This window comes from Sarcophilus harrisii, chromosome 2 (assembly GCF_902635505.1).
Source record: "Sarcophilus harrisii chromosome 2, mSarHar1.11, whole genome shotgun sequence".
Taxonomy (NCBI): Eukaryota; Metazoa; Chordata; class Mammalia; order Dasyuromorphia; family Dasyuridae; genus Sarcophilus; species Sarcophilus harrisii.
Genome location: NC_045427.1, coordinates 660252418 through 660276625, shown reverse-complemented (window position 1 = coordinate 660276625; position 24208 = coordinate 660252418). Strand labels below are relative to the sequence as shown.

The 24208-nt window shown below is 49.7% G+C and overlaps 1 protein-coding gene across 13 annotated transcripts in view; it reads right to left on the bottom strand.

The window, feature by feature from the left end:
• The window catches only part of JAKMIP3 (Janus kinase and microtubule interacting protein 3), a 164511-nt gene that overhangs the window by 27591 nt on the left and 112712 nt on the right, over positions 1-24208 (bottom strand). For 7 of the 13 annotated variants that reach the window (XM_031957059.1, XM_031957053.1, XM_031957057.1 and 4 more), the window contains 9 exons: positions 24017-24052; positions 23042-23101; positions 20291-20419; positions 19758-19886; positions 14869-14952; positions 7194-7256; positions 3753-3851; positions 2966-3064; positions 2822-2881 (listed from right to left, as the gene is read on the bottom strand). In XM_031957059.1, the coding sequence (XP_031812919.1) occupies positions 2822-2881; positions 2966-3064; positions 3753-3851; positions 7194-7256; positions 14869-14952; positions 19758-19886; positions 20291-20419; positions 23042-23101; positions 24017-24052 (759 nt within the window). The remainder of the gene's footprint in view (positions 1-2821; positions 2882-2965; positions 3065-3752; positions 3852-7193; positions 7257-14868; positions 14953-19757; positions 19887-20290; positions 20420-23041; positions 23102-24016; positions 24053-24208) is intronic. The other 6 variants (XM_031957058.1, XM_031957052.1, XM_031957063.1 and 3 more) reach the window with 3 other exon arrangements.

Genomic DNA, 24208 nt, shown 5'->3' with positions numbered 1-24208 from the left:
AAGCTCTCTTAACAGGTGCTACCACATTTTTCTCACTTATTTCTCTGTGTCTTATCTCCCCCCCCCCATCTCCCACCCGTGATCTGCAAGTTCCTTAAGGGCAGAGACCCGGTGGCTCACTTCTGCTGCGCCTTCCTCAGCTCCCGCCCCAGTAGGCTCCCGGCACATGCTCCCTGAATAAATGGGTGAATGATGGATGAAGGAGTGACTAGAAATGACTAGAGTCTGTGGTCCGAAAGCCTCCCAGCCGGTGACCTGAACCACGTTAACTCCTCCCCAGGCACCCAGCCCATCCCACGCTGCCGTAGCCACCTCCTTCCCCTTGGGGACCAGCCTCAGCAAGCAGCCCCTCACCTGCTGCCTTGGCCATTGGAGAACCAGACAAAGGCCGATCTACCCGAGCAGTCTGGAGGATGCTCTGCTCTCCTGCACCCCTGCATCCTCTCCCTCCTCAGTCTGGCCCGGGGGCCACAATCCCACTTGGCCACCCCAAGTGGGCAGAGATCATCCCCCCTAAACCCCTAGGGCTAATTTAGCCCCAGGACCCGCCAGGACCGGCAGATTTGCAGCCACCAGTGCCCGTAACGTGAGCCATCAGATTCAGGTTTGGGAGCCCGTTCCCCATGGTCAGTCTCAGCACGGCTCCGCTCATGTCCCACGAGTTAGAGAGAGACCCAAGAGCCTGGGATATGACAAGCTCAGAATCAATTCAGGAAGTCACCATGTCCTGTGATGGCGCCTGCCCAGAGGGGGGAGCTTCCCTTCAGGGTTTATCCACCAGACTTTGGCTCTCGAAGAGTTTATGTCTCTAAATAGAGCTCAGAAAGTGGAAGCGGCGGATGGAAGTCCATCCAGAGGATCCAACCTGGACACCGGCTCCCCCTGGTCATCCGCTGCATCACCAGGGGGACCCTTTGAGACCAGAGTGTGGTTATCTGGGACAGTCGGAGCATCGGCTTTCTGCCCTGGGGGGAACAGAAGCCCCCGTCTCACACGTCTTATGCTTTGTGTGCTTAGGGAATGTTGGTAAGGCAGCCATGGGACACACAGCTGGAGGAAGTAGGAGCCCACCAGCTCAGGGGGCAGTCCCAGCCCTTGTGGGCCTCGGATCCGTACTTCCTCCCGCTGTGCTTCAGTCACTCAGGTGTAGGCAAGGGCCCTGGACCTGACAATCTCTTCCAGATCTAACCTAGTTCTGATCCTGAGACACCAGCAAGCAGGAGCCGGACCCCGGGGCCAAGCCAACAATCCCATTCTGCTCTGTTAAGGGACTGCCTGTCACCCTGGCTCATGTTGGTCGGGAGGCCGTGGGGAGAAGGGAGGCCACAGGGAGGAGGGAGGCTGCGGGGAGGAGGGAGACCAGCTGATTTAGCACAATTTGCTCCAAACCTCCCTGCTTGCCGCCTTCCCCCTTTCACTCGCAGCCAGCTTCTGCAATGTCCTGACTCCCCCCGAGAAGTGTTTAACTTGGTTTTGTCAGCCCCAGGGGCCCGAGCTAGGGTTCCGAAAACCCCACGGCATCTCTGAGGCTCTGTCTGGCCACCCCACCCTCTGCCACACCCGGCTCCCCCCTGCCTTAGTGATGGGCTCAGACTGTCAGCGTGGCTCTTCCCCCGAGGCCTCCGTAGTGGGAGGTCCTCGAGGGCAGGGCCATGCTCCGTGGGCTCTGTTTGGCACTTAGGGAACGGGCAGTGCAGCCAGCTCTCAATTACTCCAGGGGTGGTTTCTCAGGGAAGGCCGTTCAAGGTCCTCATTTCTCTTCCTCCATCACGTGGCCCATGTTTGGGTCCTGCTCTTGACCTCCCTGTTACGGACCGGACAGGAGCAGGCAGGAAAGAAATTCGGGTCCAGCCAGAGGCTACCTGGTACCTGCCCCAGGACAGGTCTGGTTAAGAAGAAGGCCGAGTTCCTGTGTGCCAGAGGAGACCCGGAGAGGGGAGTGGGGTCCTGGGCATTTTGGTAGCCCGAGCTCTTTGTCTCCGCCCCCTGCTCCGTTACCAGGAGTAATTGAGAGTTGGACGGCGGAGTTTCTGCTGCCAGGTGCAGAGCCCCTTGAGAAGCAAAGGGCCTGGGAGGGGGGAGCTAAAGCACCCATGGAAATCCAGAATCTAAAAACAAACAGAGACTCAATTAGACAAAAATAATTGGAGGGAAATCAAATGCATTCAAAGTGCTATAAAAAAGCTCAGTGTTCATCCTTTTTGCCTCCAATGCCTTGGACAACGGGCCGGGTTCAGATGAGTTGGCCCATTGCACAGAACATGCGCAGAAAAAGTGTGGGGACATTTCCTCTAGAACCAAGATGGAAACGCCAAATAAAATGGCGAGCCGGATTCTGAAGGCGGGTGTTTCTTCCTCAATGAGTCTGAATCTAGACTGAAAGCTGCGAGGGCCCCAAGAGGCCATTCTCTCATTTTACCTAATTCAAGGGGGGTCCTGTGGGAAAGCCCCAGAGTTGGCGTGGAAACCACGCCCCAACTCCCTGGGGGTTTGAAGGGATAGAGGGATGGATGGAAGGAAGGAAGGAAGGAAGGAAGGAAGGAAGGAAAGGGAAGGAAGGAAAAGGAAGGAAAAGGAAGGAAAAGGAAGGAAGGAAAAAGAAAGAAAGAAAAGGAAGGAAGGAAGGAAGGAAAAGGAAGGAAAAGGAAGGAAAAGGAAGGAAGGAAGGAAAGGGAAGGAAGGAAAGGGAAGGAAGGAAAAGGAAGGAAGGAAGGAAGGAAGGAAGGAAAGAAGGAAGGAAGGAAAAGGAAGAAAGGAAAAGGAAGGAAGGAAGGCAGGCTCCCGGGAGGCCAAAGCATGCAAAGTTAGTAAAGGAACATACACTTACGGCGTTATCCCCCAAAATGTCCAGCTTCTTCATCAGCTCCGCCACAAGGATGTCCTGGTCAGCAGAGGAAAAGCGGACACAGTGAGCGGGAGGAGCGGGGGCTCCAGGAGGGCCGCCCAGGGGAGGGGCCGTACTGACCGTGACTCCTTCGGCCTCACAGTAAACTTGGAGAGGGCTTTTCCCATCCACAAAAGGTGTGTGGTGAAAGGTGATGGCCGGGGATTTCCTCTCCCGCTCCTAGAGTTAAAAACGAAACAAGCGTTGGGTCCTGGGCATCTCTGCCTCTGCCTTAACCATGGACAGGGGCCAGTTTGGCTGATGTGATGGAAAGATCACGGAGCGTGAAAGACGGGGAGGGGGCACGGGGAGGGGGATTCTGCTTCTGCCACACAGCTCCACATCATTCGGCAGCCCCTCCCCCAGAAATCTCCTGGTACAGGAACAATGGGGAGCCCCGGCTGTTCTCAGGCAGATGTTCTCCCAGGCAAAGAACCCCCTGCCCCCGGGCAGCATGTCCCAGTGTTGTGGGGGGCAAAGCAAAGTCTTTGGGGGCAGTGGAAACAGAGGCCAGGGTGGTGGAAACAGAGACTGGGGCAGCGGAAACAGAGGCCAGGGGCAGTGGAAACAAAGAGAGGCCGGGGGCAGTAGAAACAGAGGCCGGGGCAGCGGATGCCCTTTATCCCTCCTTTGCCATCTGCCCTCACACACTGGTCCTGTCCGCCGGCGGTTTCAGAAGGACTGAGCATGAGAGTAGGACCACTAAGGGTGGACTGCGGCTCATCGCCAGCCCTGCCGCTCTGGGCCGGCCACAGGACTCCCCTAATGGGTCTCTGAAGAGCCCTGTCCCTTCCCCCCTTGGTCTCCACGAAGCCTTGGCCTTCAGTGGGTGCCGTGGGAGCCCAACGCCTGTGGCCCGGGTGCTCACCTCCAGCTCTAAGATCCGGAACTCCAAGAGCTCGTTTTGATCTTTCACGTCCTGGACGTCGTGCCTGAGCCGCGCCTCCTCTGTCTCCATCTGCTTTATCTAAAAGAAGGGAACAGAGTAACCCGGTGACCGCTCTCGGGCTGCGTTTCAAGTGAGGCGAGCGCTTGTCCTCCTGGAGGCGGGGAGGCCAGTTGGCCCAGGACCTCGTCAGCCGGGCTGGGGCTCCCAGGACAGGGCAGAGCGGGACAACCAGCGCTATTTGTGGCCTGCAGAGGCTGGAGGAACCGGACATGCTTAATGGCTTTGGGGTCAACGCTTCCCAACCCTTTGGATTAGGGCCCCCAGCAGCCCAACCCTCGTGGCTGTTCCCAAGACAATCTGCTCTTTGTTTCCGTAAAGCAGGGGCTCCCCACAGCCACAGAGACCCTGTGGGCAGCCGGGGGGGGGGCACAAATGAAGAGGGACTGATGGGGGCTGACTGTGCCTGGGCCGAAGGGACTCCACGTGGTGATGCTGACCTGGGTTTTGTGGCCTCAGATGCTGTCTGTAAAACCCCAGAAATCATGGGGGATTTCCTGAGAAATCCACCATGATGGACCCCGGCTTGGGTGCACATTTGGAGACCCTGCTCCCCTCCCTAGTCTCCCCCGCCCCCACAGCCATCCTGTGGCCCAGTGCTCTCATGATGTGACCACGAGCTCTTTGGTGAGACTCAGAGGGGGCTCGAGTTCTGATTCTGAGAAGCCCAATGAGTGATTTTTGTGTGCGAAATAAACAGGATAAAATGTGTCCCTGCAAGAGGTAAGGAAGCAACTGTAGGCACGGAGATGGACTTGACAAGCGGCCACACTGATTCCTATGTAACTGCTCATTTTGTCAGCAAGACCCCAAGAGCAGTTACTTCTTCACAGCCAAAGGACTTTCACCGGTCCTAACCCTAAATTTGTACTAAATTTAATCCTCCTGGGGCAGAGCCCCTGCTGCTCTGCCCTAGTTACGGCTCAGAGCAAGTGTTCAGAAAAGACTATTTAGGATGACTCTCTCTGACTCCATATGTAGCAGGTCTGAGAACCGGAAGACTTGACGGTTCTACTCCTTGAAAACACAGTAAAATAGTCCCAAGAGAGGCAGACTTTTCTGAGTGCAGGGATCCCCGAGGTCAGGAAGAGGTTTCTTTGCTGTCGGGGGATTCAGGAACCCTCTCAGGCAAGTCTGACTTCTCATCCGGGGTACAGCCAAAGGCCCGCGGCTGGGTAGAGCTTGCTCACGCTGTGGCCAGAGGTGGCTCTCCCCCCACCTCCCAGCTGGGGAAAATGGAAAACTAAAATACAAAAGCCATGACAAGGAGCAGACTTTCCTTGTTGGGCGGCTCCTCAGCTGAATGTATCTTGTGGAAATGCTGACGAAATATTCTTTGGGGTGAGGGAAAAGGGAGTTGTTGAGGATCAAAACAGCTTGTTTTTAAAGCACCAATTTAATATTTTTTTTGAAAGACACAAAGGAAAATAAATTTCAGAAGGAAACATGAATGGGGTTTGTTCTACCTTGTGAAATTGATTATATGTAAAAAAAAAACTACTTAAAATTCAGTTTCAAAGGCAATCTGTTTTTCGGTTCTTTGTGTTTGTTGATCATTGTATAGTAAAATATAAATATAAAAAAAGAAAAATATTGGTGCCATTTTCCCGGTTCCAGAAGCCAAGTTGAAGCTGGAATCCTCAGGCAGAATCATGGGAATGGTTAGGAAGGCATCCAGCCGGCCTGCAGAGTCTCCTGGGTTTAGGGGGTCCGGGCTCCTGGGGAACAATAGTCTTTAAACTCATGAGCAGAAGGGTGTGACCCTCACCTTGAGGGAAGGCTGTTCTCTCTGGCTCAGTCTGAGCTGCCTGGAGTTCCAGAGCTCTCTGCTCTACTCAGATGCATAGATAGCCAGAAAAGGTTCATTAAAGGAAGACGGTGTTTTAGAAAAGAAATGTCCCTCGTGCACGTCCAACCGAACTTTTTCTATAAAAACCATGGACGCAGGAGAGCGAAGCTGGAGCTCAGGATAATGGCTGTATTACCAGTAACTCTGCACCTGGGTATAGCCTATACTATGCCTACTAATAGAGCATTTACCCAGAGCTTTCAGGTTTGCCAAGTACTTTCTATACCTTGTTTCATTCAAGATTTACCAAATGCTCATTTAAAGTTAAACTCGTAAATATAATCAGCCACTTTGCTGCATTTTCTCAGACAGTTACTAACCCCCCTTTTGAGTTAGATTGAAGACTTGCAAAGTCTAACTTTTCCAAGTGACCAGAGGGAAACACCCTGAGCTGCTGAAGGGCCAGCCTTGTGTGGAGCTTGCTGCTGATGCGAATCCTGCTACTCTCATCCACAGCCAAAGGATAACATGGCTTAAACCACTGCTGGGATTAAGGACCGCTGGAGCCTGAAGCATCCTGGGAAGCCCGAGGCTGCCAGCTGTCAAACCTGCATTTTGTCAAGAACCAGCCGAGGAGCGGTTCACAGAATCGTGGGGTTTGAGACGCCTCAAAACCAAGCTGTGTATGAAAGGCCTGACGGGCAACTGTCCAACATCTGGCTGAAGATCTGCAAGGACGGGGAGTCACCACCTCCTGAGCAGCAAACCCCACTTTGGGATCGCTCTCACTGTCGGGATAGGATTCTAATTTTAAACAAATATGTTGAGGGCTAGATGGATTCACCCGGGGGTTGCTGGAAGGCACAGTGCCACGCTTGGCACTGAGTTCCAATGTGGCCCTAGCCATGTGACCCTGAAAAAGTCCCTTATTCCTGACTGCCTCAGTTTCCTCATCTGTAAAATGAGCTGGAGAAGGAAATGGCCAAACCCCCAGTGGGGTCAAAAAGAGTCAGACAAAACCCTGATGGATTCACTGTCCCCACGATCTTTTCCTTTCCAGAGATGTGAGAGGACTCAGGTTCTGCCCTCAAGGGGCTTAAAATTGAGGGGAGCGTGAGAGGAGAGGCAGAAAGGTCCTCATTCATTAGGAACGTGGGTGAAGGTGAGACACCGATGGATGGCATCAGCCAGGTGCAGGGGGAGCACGGCTGCGAGGAACCGGAGGAGCCATCAGGCACGAGGAAGGAAGGCCCGGAGAGGGCTGCCTGCGGCTCAAGGTCATCCACTGGGAAGGGACAGAGGCATAATCTGAACCCAGATCCTAGGCTTCCCCCCTCAGAGGAAACCCCAGATGGGCCAGGTCTAGAATGAAGTCTTCAGGGAGTCACTGTTGCAGGGCGCAGAGATGGCACACGTCCCCTTCCCATGAGCCCCGGGACCTCATTTCACCCAGAGGTGAAACCCATGTAGGAATCAGTAAATGTTGGCCAGTGAATGACTGAACGAACGAACGAATGAATGAATGAATACATGAATGAATGAATGAAGGGCAGAGTGAACGAAGGCCATGGTACCTTTTCAACGAGTTCCTGATTTCTGCGATAGAGAGCCTGCTTCTCTTCTATCCATTTCATGTCCTTAAAAACAAGAGTTGATTGTGAGACAGAAACACGGCATGGGGCGAGGGAACCAAAATCAAGGTGAAGTCACATTGCAAGAGAAATCCCAGCTGCAACCAAGCGACTCCCCATCTGCCCCGAACTGTCTGCTTGGCCCTGGGGAAGAGAACGGGGAAGGTCGCCCAAGTCTGAGAGCCGTTAGCTCCCCAGGAGTGTCTGTGGGCGGGGAGTCTCTCAGAGACCGTGACCTCTTCAATAAAGCTGCCGACAGCTCTGGAGCCCGACAAGGGGACAGACTGAAGCCAAGGCCTGGTGGCTTCCGACTGGGCTCTAGCAGGGCCCCTCACCAATCTGGGGCTCGCTGCAGGAGATCCCTGGGGTGCGAGCCCATCGAGGAAGGAGAGCATGGATGGCTCATTGTTCAATGGAAGTCATAAAAGGGTGTTTTCCAAGGCCCAGAACTTCTCAGAGAGCTGTGGGAGAATTAAGTATGGCCCCAACTTGGGCAGGACGTCTCAAAGAACCCATCGCCACATCTCTTTCACTGAGACCTTCACCTACAAGTTCAGGCTAACTGACACACTCTTCCTGATAATGGTTAATGGTAAAACTTTGGTTTGGTCAATTGACCAAAACAGTCACATCCAATCCCTGGTGGGTAAAAGCTAATTATTGGGCCTTCTCCCTCCTGCCAGTACAGGAAGTCTTTCCTAACCCTTTTAATGCCCATGTTTTCATCTGCTAATCATTTCCCACTCATTCTGTACATAACCCGTCTGGTCGATATATGTTTGGTTGCTGTCTCCCCATTAAACTGTGAATTTCCTGAGGGCAGGGGCTGCCTTTTTGCCTCTTTTTGCATCCCTAGTTTGGCCCAGTGTCTGACACATAGTAGGTGCTTAACAAATATTTATCAATTGATTGATTGACTTTGGATGCAAATAGGTTTGTTTCTGATTCATTTGGGGGGAAATCATGGACTAAGTTGTGTTTTTGGCAGCTCTCACAGTCCTCTGTATTTTTTCCAGATTAATGAAACATCATCTTGAGAACTTGCCCGGCCCCTTCATCCTTTTCCTTCTTCCCTGAACAACATGATGCAACACCTCATTCTTAGGATTTTCACTTGAAATCCTTGCAAAGCAAATGAATTGCTGTGTTCCCTGTAAATTGTGCCACAGTATGCAGAAATCCCAGCTCGCTAAGTGGCCTAATTCCTGGGGCACCCAGGTTTGGTTGGCAGTGTCTGTTCATCATTCCCGGGCACTTAACTCCTAAAGTGTCTTTTGTCCCTTTGTCCCCATACTGGTGTCCACACGGTGGCAGTGCAGGTCACTGGCATGGTCTCTGCTGGTCCTAAACTGGCAGGACTGGCCCACTGGCCATGGGGATGGACCACCGAGCCTGCAGGTCAGCTGCCTAACACGCCCTTTACCAATGAACACTGGGAATGAAGGCAGGGATTTTTCCAGAAGAGATTCCCCCAAGTGAAGCCCCTGGAAACTCCCACCTGGTGAGCCTCCCTTTCAGGGAAATAAGAGATCAGGGTAACCCAGAAAAGATGGCTTCTCTCTTCCCAACCGGGGATTCCCCAATGGACAAAATCTGAACTCAATCAATACCTAGTCACTTACTAGCTATGTGACCCTAGGCAAGTCAATCTGTTTGTCTCAGTTTCCTCATCTGTCAACTGGGAAATACCATGAGCACCTATCTCCTGGGGCTACATACTTTATCACAATTTATAGAGAACACAGCAATTCATTTGCTTTGCAGGGATTTCAAGTGAAAGTCCTAAGAATCATTATTTTTTCCTGTCATCTTAGCCAATCTGACAGGTGTGTAGTGGTATCTTAGAGTTGTCTTAATTTGCATTTCTCTGATTAATAATGACTTGGAGCATCTTTTCATATGACTAGAAATAGTTTCAATTTCTTCATCTGAGAATTGTCTGTTCATATCCTTTGACCATTTTCAATTGGAGAATGGCTTGATTTTTTATAAATTAGAGTTAATTCTCTATATATTTTGGAAATGAGGCCTTTATCAGAACCTTTGACTCTAAAAATATTTTCCCAGTTTATTGCTTCCCTTCTAATCTTGTCTGCATTAGTTTTGTTTGTACAAAACTTTTCAGTTTGGTATAATCGAAATTTTCTATTTTGTGATCAGTAATGATCTCTAGTTCTGCTTTGGTCATAAAGACCTTCCCTTCCACAGGTCTGAGAGGTAAACTATCCTGTGTTCCTCTAATTTATTAATAATTTCATTCTTTATGCCTAGGTCATGAACCCATTTTGACCTTATCTTGGTGTACGGCGTTAAGTATGGATCAATGCCTAGTTTCTGCCATATTAGTTTCCAATTTTCCCAGCAATTTTATCAAACAGTAAGTTCTTATCCCAAAAGCTGGGATCTTTGGGTTTGTCAAAGACTAGGTTGCTATATTTGTTGACTGTTTTATCTCTTGAACCTAATCTATTCCACTGATCAACTAATCTATTCCTTAGCCAATACCAAATAGTTTTGGTAACTGCTGCTCTATAATATAATTTTAGATCTGGTACAGCTAGGCCACCATCATTTGATTTTTTTTTCATTAATTCCCTTGAAATTCTTGACCTTTTGTTTTTCCATATGAACTTTGTTGTTATTTTTCTAGGTCATTAAAATAGTTTTTGGGAGTCTGATTGGTATAGCGCTAAATAAATAGATTAGTTTAGGTAATATTGTCATCTTTATTATATTTGCTCGCCCTATCCAAGAGCATTTAATATTTTTCCAATTGGTTAGATCAGACTTAATTTGTGTGAAAAGTGGTCTGTAATTTTGCTCATAAAGTTTCTGATTTTCCCTTGGCAGATAGATTCCTAAATATTTTATATTATCAGTAGTTACTTTAAATGGAATTTCTCTTTGTAACTCTGACTGTTGGATTTTGTTAGTGATATATAAGAATGCTGATGACTTATGTGGGTTTATTTTATAACCAGCAACTTTGCTAAAGTTGTGGATTATTTCTAATAACTTTTTAGCAGAATCTCTGGGATTCTCTAAGTATACCATCATGTCATCGGCAAAGAGTGATAATTTGGTTTCCTCATTGCCTGTTCTTATTCCTTTAATCTCTTTCTCAGCTCTTATTGCTATAGCTAGCGTTTCTAATACAATATTAAATAGTAACGGTGATAGTGGGCAACCTTGTTTCACTCCAGATCTTATTGGGAATGGTTGCAGTTTGCCTCCATTACATATAGTCATATGAAAAGATGCTCCAAGTCATTATTAATCAGAGAAATGCAAATTAAGACAACTCTAAGATACCACTACACACCTGTCAGATTGGCTAAGATGACAGGAAAAAATAATGATGATTGTTGGAGGGGATGCGGGAAAACTGGGACATTGATGCATTGTTGGTGGAGTTGTGAACGAGTCCAACCATTTTGGAGAGTAGTTTGGAACTATGCTCAAAAAGTTATCAAACTGTGCATACCCTTTGATCCAGCAGTGTTACTACTGGGATTATATCCCAAAGAGATTATAAAGAAGGAAAGGGACCTGTATGTGCACGAATGTTTGTGGCAGCCCTTTTGTAGTGGCTAAAAACTGGAAACTGAATGGATGTCCATCAGTTGGAGAATGGTTGAATAAATTGTGGTATATGAAAATTATGGAATATTACTGTTCTGTAAGAAATGACCAACAGGATGATTTCAGAAAGGCCTGGAGAGACTTACACGAACTGATGCTGAGTGAAATGAGCAGGACCAGGAGATCATTATATACTTCAACAACAATACTATATGATGACCAGTTCTGATGGACCAGGCCATCCTCAGCAATGAGATCAACCAAATCATTTCTAATGGAGCAGTAATGAACTGAACTAGCTATGCCCAGAAAAAGAACTCTGGGAGATGACTAAAACCATTACATTGAATTCCCAATCCCTATATTTATGCCCACCTGCATTTTTGATTTCCTTCACAAGCTAATTGTACAATATTTCAGAGTCTGATTCTTTTTGTACAGCAAAATAACGTTTTGGTCATGTATACTTATTGTGTATCTAATTTATATTTTAATATATTTAACATCTACTGGTCATCTTGCCATCTAGGGGAGGGGTGGGGGTAAGAGGTGAAAAATTGGAACAAGAGGTTTGGCAATTGTTAATGCTGTAAAGTTACCCATGTATATATCCTGTAAATAAAAGGCTATTAAATTAAAAAAAAAAAAGAAAGTCCTAAGAATGAGGTGAAGTTTTGAAATATTATCCCAGATGTCACATCATGTTGTTCATGGAAGAAGGAAAAGGATGAAGGGGCCGGACAAGTTCTCAAGATGATGTTTCATTAATCTGGGAAAAAATACAGTGTACTGGAGGAGCTGCCAAAAACACAACTTATTCCATGATTTCCCCCCAAATGAAATATTTGAAATATTAAAAAATATTTACACTATTTGTAAAATGTTTAGCAAACCATAAATTATTAAATTTAAGCCTGTGTGGGATGGAGAAGCCACTGGCCTGAGAAGTTTAAATCTGACCATTTTCCAAAAGGAAAGGAGAAAAGCGGCTGCTTTCTTCAGGCCAGTGGCCTTCATTTTGGTTCCTGTTGAAGTTCTCAGATATAAAATTTAAAGGATAGTTAGTAGATACTTGGAGAATACAGCAGCAATCATGAAGAATCAACATGACTTCCTGAAGAAAAGGTTATGGCTGCCAGACTCGCCATGTTTCTTTCTCTTTTTCTGACAGGTTACCAGACTGGTAAATTGAAATTTTAGCAAAGTGTGCAGCATGATTTCTCATGCTACATTGCAGGAAGATGGAAGCATATAAGTTAAATGACAGTACACTTACAGGGAATTCAGAACAAGCTGAATAGCTGTTCTCAAAATATATGAACACTAATGGTTCATCAGGAAATTGGAAGGAGGGGCCCTGGGAAAAACTCCAGACCTACGTTTGATCCTCTGCCTCAAAGGAGAAGAAACATATTAATATAATTCTCAGATGACCCAAAGCTGGGCAGCATAGCTAATACTGGATGACAGAATAAAGATAAAAAAGACCAACTGGATAGAACATTAGGCTGAACTGAACAATTTTTAGATTAAATAAAAATAAATTTAATGCTAAATTCTGGAGATTTTTAAAATCATCATTCCAAGTTTAAGAGAAAGGAGGACCAATCGGACGGCATTTCCTTTGACAAAAGCTTCAGTGGCCTGAATCCTTAAAAAGAGTCAACAGGACACGATGATAGCCAAGAGATCCAGGGCCATCCTAGAGAGCACGGAGAGAACAAGCAAGCTGTGAGCACCAATTCCAGCAGACAAGGGAGGTAATAGCTCTTTGTCACCTTTAAAGTACTAGGTAAGCTGCTCACTCAGACGGCAATTGATGGTGGTCTTTGGAAGTGGCTGAGAACATGGGCAGAGCTCCTTGTGGACATTATTCTGCAAACTGTTAAAAAGCCACAAAAAACTTGAGCCAAAGACAGGATCACACACCTGAGCTATGTTCAAATCAACAGTATTGGTTTGTCATGGATAGGAAACCAACTTTAAAACTGAAAATAGAGATTCAAAGGAAGATGGCCGCTTCCCACAATCACCTTCTTGAGGGGTCCATTTTCTCAGGGAATTAGACTTGGACCCTTAAGGCTGGCTGGGCTCCATCTCGGCTTCTGCCTAGCTGCAGAGGCACTGAGTTCTGCCCAGTTAAGGGCTGTGTTTCTGTCCACTCTCCACCAGGCTAGACGAAAGCAGAGAATCGCTGGCAGAAGAGTGACTGCCAGAGGCAGGATCTTTGTTGATCCCTGAAATGAGTCTTCTTTGGTATGGAGAAATCGGGCCCTGCATGGAGGTGGTGGTGGTGGGAGTATCCAGCCAAGGAAATGCTAGTGCCCTTGGAGCCATGAAGCAGGATGCATCTGATAGAGCTCAAAGAACATCCAGAGCCCAGAGGGGAGTTCCAGAGGTTTCTCTGAGCCTTTAGCTCTTTGGGCAGCAAGCAGTGAACTATAGGCAGAGTGCCCAGGGTCCTAGGTGGACAGAGGTGTGGCAGCTGAGCCTCTTCAGAGAAGTTCTTAGGAAGGAATCTGGAGAGAGTAACCTTACTGAGGCTGGCACCACCGGGTTCTGAGCCCTCCTTGAGGACCCAGAATATTGCCCTGCTACCAGATGGCTGGGGGGAGGCAGCCGTCCTCAGATGACCAGGGATAAGGTAGAAAGTGGCACCTGCCCTTGGACATATCCACGGTGAATTTACACACACATACACACAGCACACACATGTATGTGATATCTATGTGTGTACATATACATGTATAGCTGTATTTGTATCTATCTCTATTTTCCTTCAGCACTCCGGACAGCTCCAAGGCTCTGGCTAGTGAATTCACTTCATTTCTATTCACAAACATTTATTAAGAACTTACTCTGTACCAGCCACTGTGAGCATGGTGGACACAACAAGAGAGAGAAGGACCCCTCTCTGAGAAGCTCATGGTGACTGAACCTTAAATTCAATGTGTGACTGTAAATCAATGTAAAGTTAGTTTTGATTGATGGCAGAAGAGATCAGGGCAGATTTTCTAGGGTGGGCATTAAGCCACAAAGGAAGCTGAGGATTCTAAGAATCACAGTGGGGAGAAAGGGCAAAGTAGGGCTTAAAAATGTATTTTAGGCAAAGGCATCGAGGTAGGAAGAGATTGAATGATCAGTTCAAGAAACTAGCAAGTCGTTGGGTTGGAATGGAACAGAAATGAGTCTGGAAAGGGAGGGTGGGATAGACTGTGCAGATGCCAGGTTAGAGAGAAGGGATTTCAGCCCTCATGAACCACTACAGGTTGTTAAGAGTTGTTAACTTGGTCATAGGAAGAATTTGACATAGGAGACGCTGGCAAAGAAGCACCCACAGGGTGCGTCCACATCAAGGAAGGTGCTGTAATCTAGGATCTGAGCAGAGTTGCTGAAACTTTGGAAATTCACTTTGACAGGGATGGAATTAGAAAGGACCTTTGAGATCAGCCTCATCATTTGAAGAAGAAGAAACGAAGGGCTGGAGGAGGATATGCCCCAGATGGAGAGAGCAGAGGTCAGGGGTGACTGGGAGGGGTGTCTTCTCACTCTCTCAAGGGAGCTGTTTCTGGGATCCTCCCTCTAGAGTGCTGACCACAAATCCCAGAGAAGCCTCGTTCCCACGGTGGGTCCCCTCTGGTGCTGCTATTTGTCCTGTTACATTTGGATGGAACTGGGATTGCCTCACTGTGGACACTATGCCCGCTGCTTCCACTTCCTCCTGAGGGGTATCTGCTCACACTTTCCCCTGTTATTTTGGGCCTAGAACCACCACAATGAGTGTAGTTTCTGTGAAGCAGTGTTCCAAGTAATGCCCCATTCCCTACAAAACAACATCTGGAAGTGGCCCATTTTTGAGCTGGCTGATACCCAACCCGTGTGTTGAAGGAAGGCCTTCCTGAGCAGATAAGGGAGGGACTTCCCAGAATTTAGGAACATCCCTCCTCTGCCAAAGCACCCCTTGTTGAAACTGCAAGTGCCCTGGCCCATGTGTCCAGCAGGGTGCATTTGGCACGACCTTTATGATCTGTCCTACCTGTCCTTGCTCAGCCAGGGCTTTCTCCAGGTCATCTATTCGCGCTTGGGAGCGCTGCACTTCTGCTTGGAGCTGCTCACGAGTCTGTTGGACGGGAGAAAAGATACATCAAACTTCCTCTCATCTCCTGAGCCAAAAGTCCTGTCAAGTGGTCTGGCTCCCCACGTCTGACTGAAGAAAACCACTCTGCAAGTACCTGAGGAGCATCAGGGCTATGAATCTGCCTTGAGGGAAGGGACTGAAATAAGTGGCTACTGATCAGAAGAAACACACGGATTGTCATAGTCGGAGAGATCTGACCCACATGGAGAAGGTGCTTAATGTTTGGTGACTTGCCTTGTTTTCTTTGTTAAGGCATCCATTAGCCAAGGAGTATTGATTGAGCAGCTATTGCTCCAGCCTGAGTGCCAGAGTGCCAGCTGTGGCTCAGAGATGGTCTACTCCAAACTTAATTAGTTCTTTAAATAATAAACCAAATATAAATAAATAAACAAATAAATGAAGACGATCTTTGAAATCACCATCAGAGTAACTAACGGGTCCTCCCCACGATCAGCAGCCATGGATCAAGCTCTCATGGGGCCCAAAGCAGGACATCTGGTGCCACTGGTCACGGCTGCCATGATCTCTTTTGCTAAATTCCCCCTTGCTTCTCCTTATGCTAACCGCCCCTGGAACTGAGAGCTGTTAGCCATTCCAATTTTCATCCTAACAGTTTAAGCAGCGGCTTTTCTTTGAGCAATGATGCAGCCACCTCACATGTGTATACTTCCTTAAACATTTTCAAAGTAATTTCCTCATATTCACTTTGTGAAATAGTCAGTGAATCACCTCCATTTTACAGCTGAGGAAACTGAGGATCTAACTGATGAAGTGACTTGCCCATGGCTCTCAGCTAGTAACTACCAGAGGCAGGGGTATCTACGTCCGAGTTCAGCTTTCTATGCACTCTACCATACTGTCTATCTAACCCCAAATATCCTGGCATAGAGGGGACGGGAGTTCTGATGAAGGACAAGCTTACATGCTCGTAGGACTCTGTGGGAATGGGGGGAAGATTTAGTGGGGGGGTTCTCTAGGGGGATCTATGTCCCCACCAAGAGAGCAGTGCCCATAGCTCGGGGAGGCTGGAGAGAGGAAATGAGCACTACGAATGCCGTGATCTTGCTCCAAGTCATCCCTGCTTCAAACTTCCACTCCTACTTTCCAAACTTCTCTGATTCAAATTCAATTCTATTAATATTAATGAGTAGCTATTCATGAATTTGATAAGGAGCAGCAAGCTTGCTGGAGCAGCTTCCCCTCTATGTCCCCTCCTGTCTCCCTTTAGCCGGCGGCAGCTACTTCCCAGAAGGCCAAAGACCCGGAGAAGTCTTGTTCTCACAAGGGTCCTCCTGGGCGGTGCTGTCTGAATGACGGTGCCGAGGAGGGCAGTGGGCCACGGAGGCAAGAAGAGCCCAGTGAGAGGATGTCAGGGATGGCGGCCGCAGTTTGCACCTCCATACAGAGAGACACAGACTATTCACATGTGCTCACACACATGGGCACACAGGTGAGTATTTACATCCAGCTGTGTTACGGTGACAAAACCTCATATGAACTAACATCAAGCCCCAAGGAGGCTGCTGAAGGGATGCTACGCTGTGTGCCCACTTTGCCATCTCCATAATCTCTCTCTAAGAAGGCTCCCCATGCATGTTGAGGGCATCCCTGATTAAGGAGGGAGGAGGCAGGCAGATGTTCCCAAATGGTATTTTTGCCTGAACAAACCAAGCTTCAGGCTTACAAATGCCCGTGTCCCCCTCATGATCCTGTGACGCTGAACGTGCCTGGTGCTCTCACCTTATCCGCACTCTCTGCCCCTCTGACTAAGGGCAAAGCCATGGGCTCCAGAGCACTTCTTTAATAAAGGGGTTCAATATTTAACAAGTATGGGGCTGCCTGCCATCTGGGGGAGGGGTGGGGAGAAGAGGGGAAAAGTTGGAATAGAAGGTTTTACAAGGATTGATGTTGAAAAGTTACCCAGGCATATGTTTTGTAAATAAAAAACTATAATAATAAAAAGCTATTAAAAATAAAAGGGTTCAGCACAGTCTTCTCCCCAGTTCCCAGCAGTGACACTGCTTTAGAGCTTCTCTATCATACCCCATGCTTATAGCTTCCTTTCCTGGTTGTCTTTCCTCATTAAATTGTAATCTCCTCAAAAGTAGAGACTGATTTGAAAAATTGTATCCCTAGTATTTCGTATATGACTTGGTGCATAGTAAATGTCTAATAAACGTTTGTTGATTGGCTAAGAACTGAAAGTTTAAAGAACTACAAGATCCTACTGTGTTTATCATTAATATTTTTAAACATGTGACTCAGTTGAACAAATTGCTACCTTTATGTCCCTCATTCAACAAGAAGTCACTCACATCCAAGTTAAGATCGCAGAGAGATTCTTCCTAAATGCATCCAGCCACTAAGAGTTCTGGATAAATACATCCATAGGAGAGTTCTGTTCAGTGATCTTTAGATCATTAACATTAATGGAGAAATAAAGCAGGAACAACCCGGAAACAGAAGCGTTTGCCACTGCTCTGTGATCCAGAAGGCATGGCCATGAACTGTTAGTGGAGCTTTCCAGTCCTCACCTTCTGCACTTTCACCATTGTTCTTCACAAAAGGGGGAGAAAATGGCACCCACAAACTCTACAACTCGGAGCTTACACATTATCAAAGGGATGCTTAGTGACTAGCAAAGGGAGCGCTGAGGACAAAGGTTTCACCAGTTTTGGTCATTGCAAAGGATCAATAAGAGGAGAGATTTTTGACAGTTATTAAACTTGCAGACTGGAGTGTTGGACTTGACAGAGATTACTTGAATTTTAGCAAAGCTCATTGGTGTCAATAAGGCACCTCATGCTGGGTTTTTATGGGAAAGAGGGAAAGATGTGGAAAGGAAGGAAGGAAGACATTTAAACTGATTGCCTTTGTGTGGAGGGGAATGACTCCCAGAGTGGGCAGTGATGGCTCGATATCCACTCAGGGTAGAAACGCCAAGGGAGCCGACAGGCTCTGGATTGTTTGACACTTTTTCATGAATTTTGGAAAGTGCTAATCACACATTTATTAAGTTTGCAAAGGACATCAAATGGGAAGGAGAGTTAACATATTGAATGAAAGATTTGGGAATCAAAACTATCTTAGGCTAGATCATGAAAAAAATCATAAAATGAAATTTCATCAAAAATGTTCATTTTATGTAAGTGTTCACTCTAGAATGTTTTATATGTGGGTTCCAAAAATCCGTTTAGCAAGAACAAGATTTGGGATGCCTGGTTTGAAAGCCCATTCTTCTGAGAAAAGGAGTTTCCAGATTTTAGTGACCAACAAGCTCAATGGGAGGTCACACTACGACAGCAGCTGAGAAGATGAAAGTGCTCTTAGGCTTCATCGAGAGATGAGGTTTTTCAGGAATAAGGAGATGCTAATTCTTGTTTGGTCAGTTAACATCTAGGATTATTGTGCTTGGTTCTGGGGGACCTTTGGAGAACAACCAAAGCTGGAGGGTTTGTAAAAGAAGGCTTCAAGAATGGGAAAGGGGGGACAGTTAGGAGGTGCAGTAGATAGAACATCAGCCCTGAAGTCAGGAGGAGCTAAATTCAAATCTGAACTCAGACACTTAACACTTCCCAACTGTGTGACCTTGGACAAGCCACTTAACCCCAATTGCCTCAGCAAAAAAAAAAAAAAAATGGGTAAGGGCCTCGAGATTAAATCATCGCCCAAGGAAAGAAGCTGAGGGAAGAGATCATTGGACACACTGGTCAAGGATGGGAGGGGTGAGAGGGTAGCACCCAGGGAAGAAGCTTAACAAGTCCAATACTTGTCAGTGGGAGGCTACTTGCTTTGGTCCTTGATAAAGGTTGTTTTTGGCAAATTATCTATTTTTTAAAATAATTATTTAAAAATTAATTCTTGAAAATATTATCCAGAATATGATTGTTTTGTCCAATCTAGGAACAACAGAGTTGGGGAAGTTACATAGTAAATTCCCAGGAATAAGGAGAGTAGACTTGGAGAAGCAGGACGCAAGAAAAAAAAAAGTTTTCCTGGAGATGCTCTGCTGGATATTCTAATGCTGGATATGGATGCACATTAACTGAAGGCTCAAGTTCTTTTTGATCAGTTGAGCCCCTGGAGGAAGGGCCAGATGGCTGCTTGGGAAGGCCTCAGATTAGACCAAAGGTCCTCAGCCATGGGGCCTGGGAAGGGAACCATGAAATGATGGTTTATTGTCAGGAAGCATTTGATTTCTCTATTTTATATCCCTGCATACCTGGGGTTGCACAAAAATTTATCAGGTAAAAAGGCATCATGAGCGGAAAAAGTTGAACAAGTCCTGATTTATCGCAGTGCAGCCCAGATGTTTCTCCAGCACTCACCGAGGAGAAGAGCATGATGGGTGGCCTTGGAGGCACCTGTTGATGGACCACCTTGTGGGAGATTTTTACAGATTAAAAATAACCAAGAGGCACAAAGGTGTTCTATGGGAAAAGACCAAGTCCAATGGAGCTGCTACTCTTCCATCTGGTCGACTCTCTCCTTCCCTCTCTCTCTCCCCTCTCTCAAGCTCTGTCTCTGTTTCTATCTCTCTGTCTCTCTCTGTCTTTATCACTGTCTCTCTGTCTCTGTCTCTCTATTTCTCTGTCTTTATCTCTCTCTAGCTCTCTGTCTCTCTCTGTGTGTATCTTTGTTTCTCTCCCTCCTCCACCAAATATGGACTCGATGTCCACTTTTCTTCTGCCAAAAGTCTCCTCCAGAGGTGCTGGGTCAGGGTAGGGGGAGGATGGGAGTCAGTGGGACCATGAGCTTTATCTTCATGAAATTTAAGTCATTTAGACCTTAACTTCTCGTTCTGCATCCAACGTTCCTCCCACTTGTTCCTGCAACAAGGCGTACGCGCGCTGCAAAGCCTGGTACTCCATGGTCAGCTGGCGGAATCTCAGCTCCGTCTCTTCTTTGGCCATACCCTAAAGACAGAGGGAGGGAAGGAGGGAGGGAGGAGGAGGAGGAGGAGAAAGAGAGAGAGACAGAAACAGAGAGAGAGAGAGAGAGAGAAACAAAGAGAGAGAGAGAGACAGAGAGAGAGACAGATTATGAGTGTTGTTGTTTCTTCCATGTTTCAGAAAACATAAAACAATGACTGCTTTGATTAGTAATTAATTTTGAAAGGGATGATGTATTCAGGGGTCTCCATTTTTTCCCCAGGAAGCTTAGTCGGTTGTTTTGCTAACAAGCCTGAACTCGATCCCTGTTTACTATAACTCTGGAACTTGGGCTTTTGGAGAAGAGCTAGAGCAGAGTTGCCAAGTCCCAAAGGCTGGTCACAAAGTGGGGATGAATGCGACCAGCCCCAAAGGGGGAGAGCCATTACCTCCTCCAAGTCGTCATCCGGTGTGCAGGGAGTTTGGTCGGTTCTGTCCGTCTGGTAGGAGATCGAGGAACCATCGGACTCCAAAGATGCTTCTTCATCGTATCCAAAAAACGTCTCCACGACCGGCTTCTGACCAGAACACAAGGCATTAAACACGGCCCGAGGCACCAGAGCTACCAGAAATGGCTCTGGAAGGCCCAGAACGCCGAGCTAAGATGGTGGCCAAGTGCCATCCACTTCCCAAAGGTGACCCCCAGAGGCCCGGCCGACCACGGCCCTCTGGAGGGCAGCCCAAGCCTGTGAAAATGGGGAGTACGGACAGTGCGTTTAATCTAGACTCTCCCATGCTGGGGGGCCCTTAGGTGGGTGAGAGCGGCCCCCACCCCCACATCCAGCACAGCTGCCCGAGGCCTTATGCCTGTAACAGGGGATCCAGGCCGGACCCTGGACATCAGACTCTGAGCAGGGTCTCCTGCAGTTTCGCACCCAGCATGTTCTGACTCAGAGAGACCAGAAGCTCTCAGGGAGGAGCAGAGGGAAACATGATCCCCAGTTTTTCTCTGATTTCCCGTCTCCATGGATGACCTAACTCCCGCATTCGTGGAATCCGGGGAAGGTGCTCTGGGCGACCTCCTGCCCTGAGCCGGGCCACGGCGGGGCCACATTCGGGCCTGACTTGGTCTGAGCCTGAGCATGGACATCCGGGGTCCGAGGGGTTCAGTGGCTTCTCGCCAGCAGCGGCTCCGGCCCCCTCTGCCAGCTGCGGGAGCGTCGCTTGCCCAGGGGTCAGTCCCTGCCTCAGAGGCACAGGAGCCAGTTCCTCCGCCTTTGCTTTCAGACCTGGGCTCTTCCAGGACGTCGTCTCCCCCACGGAGGGGAAGCTCCTCGAGGGCCGGGCCTGCTTGCCTGGCATTCTCTGCTCCTTGCCCAGCATGGGCACAGGCCCAGCAGCTGTGACTAAATACACACGTGTTGATGGAAGGACAACTGAGGAGGCCGAAGACAGCTCATTTCCCTTGGCCAAGGACACATCGTGAGTCCGGACGGGCCCAGGCGCCTCAGGCTCCCGGCCTTGGGTGACCCTCTGCTGCCTTTGGAAGCTGACCGGCTGCCACTGGGAGACCCCCAGACCCTGCCCAGCTCCCCAGGGAGCCCTCCGAGGGAGGCACTCTGGCAACAAAGGGGAAACCGAGGCAGAGAGAGTGAGAGGCAGGTACCGCCCTCTGGCAAAGCGGAGAAAACCGGCCTGTTTCTTTGGCCTTTCCCTGGGATTCCAGCGGAGATTCCGGACCTCTTCTGGCTCTTCTGGGGAGGGAAGGTCACCTCCTCTGAGCTGGGGCCCTGCAGGAGGCTCCGGGAGTCCAGGCCTTGTGATCGCCACCATTGCAGCCTCTTGTGATCGGCCCCATCACGGCCATGGCTTCTGTGCAGACAATGAGGCTCCAGGAGGAGGAGAGTCAGTGTCTGCCTGGAGCCTTTCCCACCCCGCCCTCGCCCAGGGAGGGACTGAGGAACGACTCAGGCGGGAGACGAGGATCCAGAGCCAGAGAGATCCCAGGGGGCTCCTGGGCCGGCGAGCCCCAAGAAGGGTCCTGGGCAGGCCCCGGGGAGGGGAGGGAAAGGGAGGAGGGAGCGGGGGGAGGGAGGGACTGTAAAAAGGGATCCCAGATGGAGGGGGGTGTGAGTGTGTGTGTGAGAAAGTGTGTCTGTGTGTGTGTGAGAGCACAAACGTGAGCACATCAGGGTCTGTAGGTGTGCAAGGGCACGCCCGTGTGGGTTGGTGAGTGCATGTGCATGGGGGGGCATCTGCGGGCATCTCAAGCCTTCCTGGTCTCTGGCACAGGGTGCTCCCTGGTGCCAATGATGCTCCCTGTGCCAATGGTGCTCCCTGTGCCAGTGGTGCTCCCTGTGCCAGCGATGCTCCCTGTGCCAATGGTGCTCTCTGGTACCAATGGTGCTCCCTGGTGCCAATGGTGCTCCCTGTGCCAATGATGTTCCCTGTGCCAATGATGCTCTCTGGTGCCAATGGTGCTCCCTGGTGCTGATGGTGCTCCATCAGCACGGGGCCTTTCCCACTCCTGGACGTCCATGTCAGGTTGATGTCACTTCAGGCAGATCCCCCCGAGCTCCCGGGGTCTTCCACAAACCTTGCTCCGTCCCAGCTTAAGGCCCACTGGCCACCGACCCTGGTGCATGCTCCCTCCTGCCTCCCTCCACTCTCCCTAATGAGAACTCCCACTGCCAGCTTGATGAGAGCCTATGAGCCCCTCCCCCCGGCTTTCCTGGAGGGCAGTTTGTAAGTGGAGGAGCCTGGGAAACAAGGGGACCTGCCCATCCCTGCCAGCTGGGCTTTCGGGGCTTTGCCATGGCTCCTTGGGACTTCCCTCGGTGCCTGGGCCTTCTCCCCTTTAGGAGAGCCTTCTGGGCCTCTGTTCTGGGGTGGGCAGGCAGGTTGTGCCTCCTCTGTCTCCGGCTTCTGCGCCTGGGCCAGGCCCCGCGCCTCCATCTGGCCCCGAGAGTCTGGTTCTTTTCAGGGCTCACTGAGGAGCCCCAGCGAGGGGCCGGAGGGGGAAGGCCTGCTCAGACTTCCCAGGCCACACGGCCTCCTCCTGCTCAGCTCACAGAGTCACAGGGAAGCCCAGGACCCCGGGACGTTCCCGCCCTTCTTGGTGCCTGATTTTGGGGGCCTAGGTGCTCCCTTCAGGCCCCCCCAATGCATCTGCCTTTCTCTCCTCATTGTTAGTCTTTTACCTTGGGGAGTTTGGCCATTTTCTTCCTCTGCTTCCTGAATCTTAAAAGCTTGTCCCGTTCCTGCAAAAATCAGTCAGTCAGTCAGACACTTGGGACGACTCCATTTGGTTTCGTTAGGTTCACCAGAGGCCATGGCCTCTCTCTGCCCGTGGACCCCAGGACCCCAACCTTGGGGGGCTGCCCGCAGCAGGGAGGGAGGGAGGGAACCCTAAGGAACCTGCTGCCCAGGGATGTGCCTCTAGGATGGGCTGGAAGCCAGACTCAAGCCCAGGGCCTCCCCACCATCCCACAAGCCCGGCTTGTGTCTAAGCGGGGCCAGCAGCCTCACTCCAGAAGTCAGGAGCTTTTCTCGTGATACTGGGCCTCCCCATCCGGCAGGGCCTCCTATCCCGGGGGTGAATCCCGGAAGCTGCTGAGGGTCCCCACTTATTTCCCCTGTCATTTCCAAGGCCTTTGGGAGCCGGGCCCAGCCCCAGAGACCAGGTGGTAGGGGCGCCTCCCTAACCCGTGCACTGGAGGCTGCTCCCAGGCCTGCTGAGACCCCCTGGGGCTGGGGCTCTGCCCGGGAAGGCAAGAGGGAAGCCTGACTGGGGACCGCCGGAAATGGAGCTGCTGCTCTCTGGGAAGTGGGGGAAGGGAACACAAAGACAGGGATGAGCCCGCTTCAACGAGGCGGCCATGGCAACGTCGGAGTCCCCAGACGTGCGAGGCATGGGACGTCCCCTCCCAGAGGTGGGTCTGCCGCGTGTCCCATGGACACTCCCGTCGGCCAGAGCCGCCACCCGGGGCCGTGTATTTAAGGGCCCATTTTATCACCCCCAAAGGCCATGGAGCCACTCCCAGCCACTGACTTCCCAAGACCATCATGTAAACAAAGGCACCATGGCAGCCACTGTCTAAGACGGAAACGCAGTAAACAATTGCGTGGCCGGCGTCTCCCCGGAGGGAGGAGGGGGAGGAAGGGCGGACACTCACCAGGACGCTCTTCACGTATCCTGCCGTCTCGAGGGTCTGGGAGGGAAAGCAGACTGGGCAGTTACTGGCTCTCTGAGAGAACCTGGCTCTTCAGGGAACAGTCCCGGCACTATGGGGCACAAGTGGCCCGGGAAGGGGCTTTGGGGGCTGGGAGCCTGAGGCCTTTCCCCAGCCCGAGGAGTCTCTTCCTCC